The sequence below is a fragment of the Schistocerca nitens genome, chromosome 2 (genome assembly GCF_023898315.1).
Source record: "Schistocerca nitens isolate TAMUIC-IGC-003100 chromosome 2, iqSchNite1.1, whole genome shotgun sequence".
In the NCBI taxonomy this organism is placed as follows: domain Eukaryota; kingdom Metazoa; phylum Arthropoda; class Insecta; order Orthoptera; family Acrididae; genus Schistocerca; species Schistocerca nitens.
In genome coordinates this window covers 300,521,470-300,534,582 of record NC_064615.1, presented here as the reverse complement: position 1 = coordinate 300,534,582, position 13,113 = coordinate 300,521,470, and the positions used below count along the sequence as shown (strand labels likewise).

General features: G+C 37.7%; 1 protein-coding gene across 1 annotated transcript in view; it reads left to right on the top strand.

Moving 5' to 3' along the window:
- Positions 1-12,556, top strand: part of LOC126236054 (esterase E4-like) — a 119,984-nt gene extending 107,428 nt beyond the window's left edge. The window contains exons 9-10 of the mRNA XM_049945094.1: positions 795-927; positions 12,245-12,556. Coding sequence (XP_049801051.1) covers positions 795-927; positions 12,245-12,455 — 344 coding nt within the window. The 3' untranslated portion in view covers positions 12,456-12,556. The remainder of the gene's footprint in view (positions 1-794; positions 928-12,244) is intronic.
- Positions 12,557-13,113: the final 557 nt, after the last annotated feature.

Sequence of the window (13,113 nt, the reverse complement as noted above, 5' to 3'; positions counted from 1 at the left end):
CTAGCATCTAAGTGATATAATGGAACAAACAGCTGTCAGTGTTTACAATAGTCAGTGTTCACAATATAACTCATAAATTACTTGCACTAGCTTTCTGCAGTGAACACCATTGACATTTTCATTTACGCTACTTTTAGGATTTTACTCTCAATATGTGTTGTTCAATTAAAAGATGTCTAACTGTTGTAAATAACTTCACTTTTGCAAACAGCTCAAACCTATGTATTGGCTGCAAATATGTGCTACTGCCTGTGAAAACTGCATATCGATTGTGCCTTCCATGTCCAAAATATCTGTGGTGGAAGTGTTAACTGATTCGCCCTGTACATGTAGATGTACCAGGACTCACATGATAACAGACAAATGGAAGTATATAATAACTTTTGTGTGATGTTGATAATACGATAGCGAGAAATTAAGCTAACTGTATATGCAACAAAGAGTTTATTTCAAATAAAAATCAGCATTACACAGGAAAAAATTTTATGCAGCAATGGACCAAAGTACAAAAAAAAGTTTTTCTTCCACTGATAATGATGATGATGACAATGATGATGATGACATACAATCTACATTTACTTTTGCTATGTCTTCATGCATTGCAACTATGAGTTACAATTTTTGCCATTATCAATCTTTATTTTAATGGCTGAAAACTGTTTTTCTTTCTGTTGATTATTACATCAATGTTTAAATGTATATAATATCCATATGAATTTTTCATTCTACATTATATGTACACAATTCATCTTGATTTCCCGTAAATCACAAAATTGAATTCATTTGTTTCACAGGTGTTGTGCATCATGATGATCTGATTTACTTATTTTACATATCAGTATTGTTTCCATCTTTCACCAATGCTGATCCAGAATATCCAACAGTTAAAAAAATGACTAAAATGTGGTCTAATTTTGTTACGAATGGGTAAGCAAATATGATGATAATATTACTCTTACTATTGTTATTGTTATTACAAATATTATTAAAATCTGAGTATAATTTTTTGACACTTTTCCAATTTCTGAAGATTCTAACGTGTGTTTTGATTTACAGTTGTTGAGCAAGCTGCATTTAGTTACAAGTAAACAATCAATAGATCACTGTAGCACTTTACATGGTCAGTGCATGTATTTATTGTGATGTCTGAGGTTTTCCTGATGAGATTGAGAGAAGGTATTTTTTCTTCATACAACTGCTTCAGTAATTCAGATTCTGTGCACAATATTTCAACAATTTACCAAGTCACCTACATGAGGTTTTGTTGGAAATGACGTACTTGCTGTCTATATTTAAACCATTCTAAAGTCCACATGATGTAAAACACCCAAACCATTTCTCCTAGAGATGGTTGCTAATCCAGCTGGACAACTAAAACATAGCTTCCACAGAGTTATTTTTTGATTATTTATCAACACTTTATTTCTTCAGTGCTCATCAGATACTCAGTGCTATTATACGATCAAATAAAATACAAGCAGGAAATTAGAAATCACAAACAAAATAATGCAAACTGATTATGGAGTTGTAACCCAGAAACCTCACAGTTTGTGTCTTTCATTTATATGTATGTTATTGTACCAAACATTGACAGAAAAACCAGTTACTCACAAACAACCTAATATGTAGCCCAATATTTCATGCAGCTTATGACCAACATTCTTTTATTTAAGAAATCATTTAGAATTAAAGTATGCAACTTATTGTCAAGATAGGCAGTAAATTCCACCAGAGAAGAGAGATACCTGTGACTCTTGAACAAGTCACTAACTCCATCCATTATGTTTGCACTGGAGTAGAATCCTGCATCTTTAAGTTGTTCAGTAGCCTGAAAGTATTGAAGTCATGGGCTGAACAAATCAGTGCTGCATTCAGGATGTTAATGGTCCCCAGTCCTATTTTCTAACACTTTATCAACAATACTAGTGACATGGGGTTATGCATTATCAAAGGGAAATATGACTCTATAATATTATGAAAAGGATACATTGCTATTCAGTGTTAAGATGACACCTTGAGTTGCAGACAGGCACAACAAAGAGACTGTTGCACATTGAACTTTTGGCCAAAGCCTTCTTCAGAAAGGAAAGGAAATACACACACATTCACACAAGCAAGCACATCTCAGGCACATGAAAGCTATGTCTGGCCAAGCTGGAGGTAGCGGTCAAGTGTGCACGAGGTGTGCCAGCTTGTGTGAATGTATGTGTATTTCCTTTCCTTTCTGAAAAAGGCTTTGGCTGAACTCGCAATGTGTAACAGTCTTTTCATTGTACCGTACCTGTCTGCAACTCAACGTATCATCTTAATGGTGAGAAGCAATCAGTACTTTTCATAATTTTGTTGAGAAACATGACTCTTACAGATAATATTCTAATCTCCTCATTTTTAATATTCTGATTTTGAAGATCATCATGTGTTACACAATATTTCTGGGTATTGACTGTGATGTTGTTCATTTGCTCCACTAGCAAATCCACTACTACCAATAAATTACATCAGCAGTTTAGTTCACAAACAATGTAGTCTAAAAAGAGAGACCGTTCTGTAGTTTATGACCATGTGCCTATATCCCTCGGCTGTAAATTATTGTATTTGAGGATACACTGGTTTTGCCAGAGCAGGCTTGACACTACACCAGTCACACTCACTGTTCTAAGGATAGAAAGAAAATTCAGAATTAACATCCTATCAATGGAAAGGGCATCATAGGGTTGTCACAATCTCAAATTATGGGCAGATGAGGAAGGAAACTGGCCATGTACTTTTCAAAGAACCTGTGCCATAATTTGCCTTAAGCATAGGGAAGATGCAGAAAACCTGTTAAAATCAATGGGAAGGAATTTAAACCCTGGAGGCAGAATGTGAGTTCAGTGTCTAAACCTGTGTGACATTTCACCAATCTCCCCATGTTACCATACTGTACAAAAAAGACAGACAGAAGTATTCCATAAATAATAAAGCTTGGACATGGGCGTGCACATTTAGAACACATCTCATGACATCTATGAAGATGCTTCACTTCAAAACTCCTTAAATACTGGTATGAAAACAAACTTCATGGCTTTTAATTTCCTGTGGTTTTTATGAATAAATTTCATGAGCACTACAATAAACTTAGTGATTTAGTAAAATGGATCAAAAACATTCTCGACTCCAATAAAATATTTACTTTCAGTGGTTACTCATTTCGGTAAGAATGTGACCGTCAACAGACCATTATACTATGATAGTAGGTGGTGGCAGTGAATAAAGTTGGTATTATGACTCCTTGAATGTCAGCTGCTGGCCTTCATGGAGTCATAACACCAGCTTCATTCACTGGTCTGAAGTGGCTCATATTCTGACCAAAACTGGTAAGCATTGGAAATAAATGTTTTACTGCTTTCAAGACCATTTTCAATCCATTTTTAAAGAACTTTTAGCCAGACCACTGTTTCTCTGTGAGAAATGTACTCAAAAATTAAAAAAATTGAGTGAGGCTTTATGTGCCCATGAGAACACTTTTCACCCATTTTTGTTTTTTGCAAGGGCAAAAGTATTATATTTCTCATGCATATAAGTCTTGCACATCCTGAAGCACTTAATTTCTTGCTGCACCATACTGCTATATTCATGTTTGCCATGTTACACATGGAGCTACACCAATGAGTATATTTTTCCAACATCGAAGCTTACTAAACTGAAAACTTGCATAACATTTCTGTGGCTATACCACATTCAACTGGATAGTCATTTCTGGTAGCCATGGGATGAGTCTTCATCTAACACTGTCTCATAATACCCTGTATGTCAAGTGTTGTCATGCATGAAAAGTTCCTACCAATAGACATACTTCTAGGATGACAGTCAACATACTCCTCTTATGACACAATATTGAGCAAAGATTCATTGTTTTTCTACTGGAAATAACTATCCAGTTTAATTTGATACAGCTACAGAAATATTTATGCTAAGTTTTGACTGTAATAAACTTTATACCAAGTTGCTACGTCTAAGCTGCATTAGGTACCATTGTGACATTCTTGCAGTCTTTGTTTCTAGAGTGTATAAAAATCAACATACATGTGAATGGATACATGTTAAGGAAAATATATGAATGTCTATATCATTAAACTATAGGCCTAAGAATTCAAGTATCACAATACAAATTGGACACCTACGATCTGTATCTTTCTGTACTGAAAGCACTGATTTTCTACTTGCATCTTCTTTTGATGTCAGATATGGTAAATATACTATAACTATAATGTTTAACATAAACAGATTTTGAGTTTTCCAATATATGGACACCTATAGTGGTCTGTGTGAAGTTACAAAAATGTTTTGTTTGCAACACACACACACACACACACACACACACACTCCATAAGCTCACTGGAAAAATTAGTCACCTCTGGAAAAACCATTGCATGCATCATTTAATACCAAGTAATTCAACCTTTGGACTTCATAACCATCTGGATTCAGTTAGAAAGAGAGTCCACAAGGCTGTCCAGGTATGCCACACCCATGTTAAGCCACTCGCTGAGGGTTTGATGGTGCAATTCCGCCAGATTGCGGGAATGCTGATGTTGCCATTTTACCCCCTGTTCCAACATGCCCCACATATTTTCTATGGTGTTTAACTCAGGTGATTTTGCAGGCCAATAGAAATGTAATAGGGTGGGTGGGGGGGGGGGGGGTGTTCAGAAAATCAGTCACATAATCTACCAGCTGAATGAACTTTACTATTGTCATCTTTATGTGCCTGTGGGAGCAATGGCCTCTTGCAAGGTGACCGACTCTTAAATCTTCATTGTGTGCAGTTCCCAACACAATGTTCTCTCACTAACAGTTGGGGATGGATGTTCATTCACTGCCTGCTGCAATTCCCCTTGGGTTAGGAAGCAATTTTTTTTTCTGGCCTCAGTTCTGATATCTTGTTTATGGCTACATATGTTATACCACTATATTTGTACACATGTTGAACAGTCAGCCTGAAAACCCCAACAAATCCAGAAATTTCACACACCATATGGCCATGGGCATGGACATGGCCATGGCCAAACATGACTGACCCTTTTTTCCACCGTGTTCTGTCCGTACATTTATCCACATTTATGTACAATGTCCACTTGAAACATAAATGGCTCACTGATCACTACTGCCCTATGCTCACATAGAGGCAGTCTGTGCGTGCCCACAGTGGTGATTAATTTTTTGTCTGGTGAGCTTAGCTTTCTGGGCCACTCAGCATTTTCTTTTCAAAAGATTTACTAGTCCCCTGCCTTACATCCATCTCCACTCTGTCTCAGGACCTTAATTTTCACTCATCTTACACCCACAGCCTCTTCTCCCCATCTTCCATTCCTCTGTTTTGACTCCCTCTCCCAATACATCCCTCCACACTATTGTCACTGTGCACTGCAAGAATTCACTAGTGCTGGTGGCCATGTGTTGTATTCCTATCCTTCCTATTCTGAACACCTGCTGCCTCCCTCTGTCAGCTACCCATCGAGAGAAAGAGAGAGAGAGAGAGAGATTTTTTTTTTTCCCACTTTCCCTTTGGTATGTAATTTACAGAACACAGTGTGTGTGAATGAATGAATGAATGAGTCATCATAAGATGTATAAACAACACTAGGCATGTCCCAATGAAGGTCTTGGGCCCTTGCTGTTCAAATTGTGTGTGAATGAATGAAGGAGTAAGTCAACGAATGAATCATCAGCAAATGTAGAAGTAACATCATGCATGACAAGAAATTTGCTGTTCAAATCATATATTAATGCTCTCGCGGATGATATTAATAGAAGCCTTGACTTGATACAGATGATGCAGTTCTCTATAATGAAGTACTATCTGACAAACGCTACAACGATATCCAGTCAGATCTTGATAAAATATCAAAATGGTGCAAAGATTGGCAACTTGCTTTAAATGTTCAATTATAAATTAGCTCTTTACAGAATCCAAGAACATTAGATATTATCGTAATATCAGTCAGTAACAAATGAAAACTATCACTTCATACAAATACCTGGATATAAAAATGTCTGGGTATGTGAAATAACCACATAGTCTCAATTTTAGATAAAATAAGTGGTATACTTCAATTTATTTGGGAAAATACAGTCAGTTTATGATTAAGACTGCTTACACAGTTCTAAAATTTTGCTCAAGTGTGTGGGACTAAATAGGACTAACAATGGATCTGAACATATAAAGTGAAGGATGGCATGAAATCATCACAGGTTTGTTTGATTCACGTGAGAACACCACAGAAATTCTGAAAAATTTAAACTGGTATATGCCTGAAAATAGATGTCAGCCATCCCACAAAAACTTGCTTAAAGTATAAAGAAGCAGCATTAAGTGAGCGAGCTAAGAATTTATTCAAATCCCCTACATATCATTCCCACACAGACCACGAAGAGAAGGTTAGACTAATTACAGCACTCCTAGAGGTATCACACGGTCAATCTCTCCTTGCACCTCACGTGAGTGGAAAGAAAGGAACCCCAATATCTTGTACAGGGGGACAAAATAAAACTGACATGTAACTGACTCTGATTACTGACCAGGAGAACTGTCCGACACAAAAATGCTGGAAATCTTGATTTCAGTACACAAATCCAGGTTGCTGTCACATTCTGTTTTAAATGAAGATGACAATGCAGAAAAAATTCCAAGCTCCATCACAAGCTCACTGTATACCCTTGAAAAGTGGTTCCAGTTAAATGGGTTGAAAATGAACATTGCAAAAACCCATACTGTACATTTCAAAACTTTTGGAAGTTAAAATACAACATTACAATAAACTTATGGAAGAAGTTGACATGATCAAATTCCTAAGACTAAATGTGGGCAAGAACATAAGCTGGAACATACATGTTTCACTTCCTACCAAATAAGCTAAGTAGTTTTGCATTTGCAGTGCAATTACTAGCAAATTCTGGTAAATTGAGTACATGAAAAATAACATATCATAGTTACTTTGAATCTGTCATTAGATATCATATAATTTCCTGGGGAAGTTCAAATATTGTATCTTGAAAATTGGAACTGCAGAAGAAAATCATCACATACATGTGTACTGCACATGTATGTAATTTTTACCTTGAGTCCTCACATACCAAAAGAATTACAACAGAACACTGAAAACACTATAGTTGCTATCTGTCAAGTAGAGCTGCTATGCAAATCTCAATGTCTGATAAATCAAACAAAGCACTGTATTGAGATAAGTGGTGGTCGTTTACAGCATCTTCTTTGATGTTTATTGACAGGGTCAATCCTGGATCAGCCTTATTGGAGGTATTTTCTGGAATAGTTTTATTTTGTCCACTGTGTACAATTAGAGGTACCTTTTGATATACATTTCACAGTGCCTTGCAGATTATGATTGAACATGTGAACAGAAGTATAATGAAAAAGAGACCTGGTATGCAGAATACTGAGTTCTTTATTGTACTTTCTTTAGTTTTGTGTGTGTTGTATTCCTTATTCACTGTTATCAGTTGTGTCACTACAGATATTTTGCTTTTTATGACCATTGTCTTTTAATGAGGCTCTCGGCTGGAAGTTTTTACCTCCAAATTATTTTTATTAGATGTAAACAACACCAGGTTTTAGTACCTCTGTGAGTCTCGTGTGACCTGATTGTGTGACCTGCTCCAACAACACTCACTTATCCTCTTAAATATTCATCAGTCTCTCCCTTTAATGTAATGTGCAGAGTACAGAAATGTTGTGTTGTATAAATTTTGTGAGATACAAACTGAGCAGACGTGTAAGCTTTCAGAGAGACATCCTCCTCCTTTGCACAATACACAGAAAAATGTTTCAGGAAAGTTCATCCCATATCTCTTTTAAGCTTTATCTTTAATAAGCAACTTATTCTTATGTTATTATAATAATATAAAACAAATATGTCTAATTCTAGGAATATAACAACCATCCAGTGACACCACAGTCATCCAAAGTTTTTATATCCAAGTCTGGTCCTGCCATCAGCCATTTCCTGGAATCCTGGGAACCATTCAAGTACTCCTGTTCTCTTTGTCCATTTCATCACCACCACCATGACCATCATCATCTATGTCTACATAGATACTCCGTGAGCCACCGTACGGTGCATGGCGGAGAGTACCCTGTACCACCACTAGTTATTTCCTTTCCTGTTCCACTCACAAATAGAATGAGGCAAAAATGACTGTCTATATGCCTCCATATGAGCTCAAATTTCTCATATCTTTAGCGGTGGTCCATACATGCAGTATATGTTGGTAGCAGTAGAATTGTTCAGCAGTAAACTACAAGTGCTGATTCTCTAAACTTTCTCAATTGTGTTTCTCAAAAAGAAAATTACCATCTCTCCAGGGATTCCCATCTGAGTTTCTGAAGCATCTCCATAACACTTACATGTTATTCAAACCTACAGATAATAAATCTAGCCAACTGCCTCTGAATTGCTTCAGTGTCCTCCTTTAATCCAACCTGGTACAGATCCCAGACACTCGAGCAGTATTCAAGAAAAGGAAACACTAGTGTCCCATATGAGGTCTCATTTACAGGTGAATCAATCTTTCCTAAAATTCTCCCAATAAACCAAAGTCAACCATTTGCCTTCCCTACCACATTCCTCATGTTCTCATTCCATTCCATATCGCTTTGCAATGTACGTGCAGATATTTAAACGACTTGACCATGTCAATCAGTACACTACTAATGCTGTATCCAAACATTACAGGTTTGTTCTTCATACTCACTACATTACCTTACATTCTTCCACATTCAGGGCTAGCTGCCATTCAGCATACCAATTGGAAATTTTGTCTAAGTTGTCTTGTATCTTCCTACAGTCACTCAACTTCGACATCTTACTGTACAACATCGCATCACCAGAAAACAACAGCAGATTGCTGCCCACCCTGTTAGCCAAATCATTTATGTACATAGAGAACAACAGCGGTCCTACCACACTTCCCTGGGGCACTCCTGACGACACACTTGTCTCTGATAAACACTCACCATCGACGACAACATACTGTGTTCTATTACGTCAGAAGTCTTCAAGCCACTCGTGCATCTGTGAAAGTATTCAATATGCTTGTACCTTCATTAACAGCCTGCAATGGGGCACCATGTCAAATGCTTTCCAGAAATCTTGAAATATGGAATCTGCCTGTTGCCATTCATTCATAGTTCACAGTAAATCATGTGATAAAAGAGCAAGCTTAGCTTCGTACGAGCGATGCTTTCTAAAACCAGGCGGAATCATGGGCATAAGCTTCTCAGTCTCAAGAAAAGTTATTATATCTGAACTGAGAATATGTTCAAAGATTCTGCAGTAATCAGAAGTTAGGGATATTGGCCTACAATTTGGCAGGTTTTTTCATTTACCCTTCTTATAAACAGGAGTCACTTGCCCTTTTTTCCAGTCACTTGGGACTTTGTGTTGGATGAGAGATTTGCAATAAATGAAAACTAGGTAAGAGGCCAATGCCGTAGAGTACTCTTTGTAAAACCAAAATGGGATTCCATCTGGACCATGTGAGTTATTAGCTTACAAATCTTTCAGCTGTTTCTCTGCACCATGGGTGCTTATTACTGTGTCGTTCCTACGGGAGTCTGGCCAATGGTCAAAGATGGATGGGTCTGTACAATTCTCCTGCATAAAAAATTTCTTGAACGTGAAATTTAAAACTTCAGCTTTTGTTTTGCTATCTTCAGCTGCCTCACCAGACTTGTCAACAAAGGATTGAATGGAAGCCTTAGACCCACATAGTGATTTTACATATGATCAGAATTTTCTCACATTCTCTGCCAGATCTTTCTCTAACATATGATGGTGGTAGTTGTTGTATGCTTGTTTTATCGTCATTCATTCATTCATTCATTCACTCACTCACTCATTCATTCATTCTCTTATTCAACCATTTTTCTTTTAGATCCCACAATGGAGGATAGTCTTTAGGTATGTGGAATGAATCAACATATAAATTAAGAAGTAACTTTCAAAAACTATTACTATAGACAATTTTAATGATTAATTGCAGTGGCTCACCAAATACGAGAGTTGTTTTTTAAGTAAGGGCCGTTTTTATTTTTAAAAAAAGATACAAATACTTTTGTAAAAAAACTTTTATTTTCTGACTCTACACACTTTTACCTATTTTTCTACATAGTTGCCTTGTTTATTTAAGCACTTGTCATACCGTACAACTAAGTTTTTAATTCCCTCTTCAAAGAATTCGGCCGCCTGCTCCGACAGCCAAGAGTTCACAGCCGCTTTCACTTCATCGTCGTCATTGAAGCACTGCCCGCCAAGATGGTGTTTCAGGTACCGGAAAAGGTGAAAATCGCTAGGAGCAAGGTTGGGGCTGTATGGTGCGTGGTCCAAAACTTTCCAGCCAAAAGAATCAATCAAATCCCGAGTCTTTTGAGAGGTGTGAGGCCTAGTGTTATCGTGCAGGAGCAAAACTCCTTTTGTCAGCATGCCGCGCCTTTTGTTTTGAATTGCTCTGCAGAGCTTCTTTAGAGTTGCACAGTAGGCATCTGAGTTAATTGTCATTCCTCATGGCATAAAGTCCACTAGCAAAACACCGCACCGGTCACAGAACACAGTTGCCATAATCTTGCGCTTTGACAGCGTCTGTTTGGCTTTGACCTTGACGGTGAGGTTGTGTGTCGCCATTCCATCGATTGTTGGGTTGGGTTGTTTTGGGGAAGGAGACCAGACAGCGAGGTCATCGGTCTCATCGGATTAGGGAAGGATGGGGAAGGAAGTCGGCCGTGCCCTTTCAGAGGAACCATTCCGGCATTTGCCTGGAGTGATTTAGGGAAATCACGGAAAACCTAAATCAGGATGGCCGGATGCGGGATTGAACTGTCATCCTCCCGAATGCGGGTCCAGTGTCTAACCACTGCGCCACCTCGCTCGGTCCATTCCATCCCATCGATTGTCACTTGCTTTCGGGAGTGATATGGGATACCCATGTTTCATCTCCAGTGACAATTTGACTCAACATGTCATCCCCTTCTTCCTCGTAACGAATCAAAAAGTCCAATGAAGTGGCAAATCTCTTCCCTTTGTGGTCCTCTGTGAGGAGCCTGGGTACCCACTGAGAACACAGTTTCTTAAAGTTTAGGTTTTCAGACACAATTTTGTACAAAACCGATCTTGAAACTTGTGGAAATTCCAAAGAAAGAGTGGAAATTGTGAATCTTCTGTCCTCACGAATGTTTGTTTCGACTGCAGCCACCAAATCATCAGTGATCACAGAGGGCCGTTCTTCGACATGGACGTTTCGACGGCCATTTTTAAACTCTCTAACCCATTGACACATTTTACCTTCACTCATTGCATTCAAGCCATAAACTTCTGTTAACTGACGATGAATTTCTGCAGCTGATAGGCTTCTTGCGGTCAAAAAACGTATCACTGACCGTATCTCACACGCGGCGGGCGATTCAATAATCGTAAACATTATAAAGTAGCACAGCGATGCGTACACGTCAGCTACAGAGCTGCAACGTGCATCAGTGTGAACGGGAAGGATGCCGGCAAGTGGCGCGGTGGCTTGTTGCGGCATCCACGCGAGCTACGGGACTATACGCGCGAACGGCCCTTACTTAAAAAACAACCCTCGTAGTAGAGGAGGCACTGAGTTGTTGAGAGGCACACAAAGAAGACTGGAAACTCTGCTAGCTTTAGGACAAATCCTTTTTCAAAGATACAGACAGTGTGTGCGCGCACACACACACACACACACACACACACACACACACACACTTGTACAGTTACACTGACATATGAGAAAAAGAATAAAATTAACCAAAAACAAAAATTAAGTATCAGCATGATAATTAAATTTGTGTTTTGTATTGTAGTTGCAGAAATCACAGCTCATATGAAACTAACTTTTATAATTAGCCACATTATCATTAAACAGTAAATAGAAGCTCCCTTCTCAATTAATAACTTTCCTTTGCCACTTTTATGTACCAAGAAGCAGGCATTAAAATGTTATTGAATATGTATGCCTGCAGTTAATTGTAGTCATGATTCCAGCAACTTTGTATAAGCATGACTGCATGTTAATACAGGCGTCTTCATTGTGGCATCTGTGCATCTGTCAATTTATGAAGCTCCTGGTTCTGAAACCCAATTTCATGATAGCTTTTGTTCATTTGTCTGATTGTATTTTGACTCTGAAGATTACTCCATGAATTATATGATATGTGATATATATGTTTCAGCAATCCAACATCTGAAAGAAATGATTTAGTGAATGTGGAGTGGCAAAGCTTGACACCTTCAAGACAAGTGTATCTGGATATAGGATCGCAGTTGACAATGAAGAATGGGCTATATTATCAGGATCGTATGTCACTATGGGACAGGCTGTTTCCCCTAGCAGCTAGTGGGCATAAGGGAAATCGAAGACGTGGCCATCATAGAAAACAGTAATGATCTCTAATGTGATTACAGATTACTATGAAATGTTTTGTGTATGCAAAGATTGGTAAACATCAAATATCATAACATTTTCAATAAAACTTGAGAAAAACTAAAAACTATTGTTATTTAAGATGACAGAGGTCATATCCAGAAAGAGTAACAAATTTTCTTATGAATCGTCATCAGTGTGCCACATATTTAAGGTACAACTAATTCCATAGTTCATTTCACACTCTCAAATGTTGCTTGCATAACAAACGAGTTTCAAACATATAATTAATCAAAATCTGTAAGTATAAGCATCATGAAAATGCCAAAGTGACATACATTTGTAGTTTTGATGGACAAAACAAAAATTCTTTGGCTGACAAAATCATCTAAGGTGAATATATGACCTGTTAACGGATACATATGCTATTATAAAATTGAATTGCATGTCAGGTAGATTATTACATACCATGCTTGTGAACTGAATAATAATTAACTCTGGCATTTATCATCTTAACAGAATCAATGTATGCAGATATGGGTCACATGCTAACTAACAATGCAAGTCACAGTGTGGGTGAATCTATCCTTAGCAAATGAGGCCACAGCTTCATACAACCAGTAAGAGCAGTCATATCTACAGTACTAAACAGAACAGGCAACTAAATATGAGAGTACA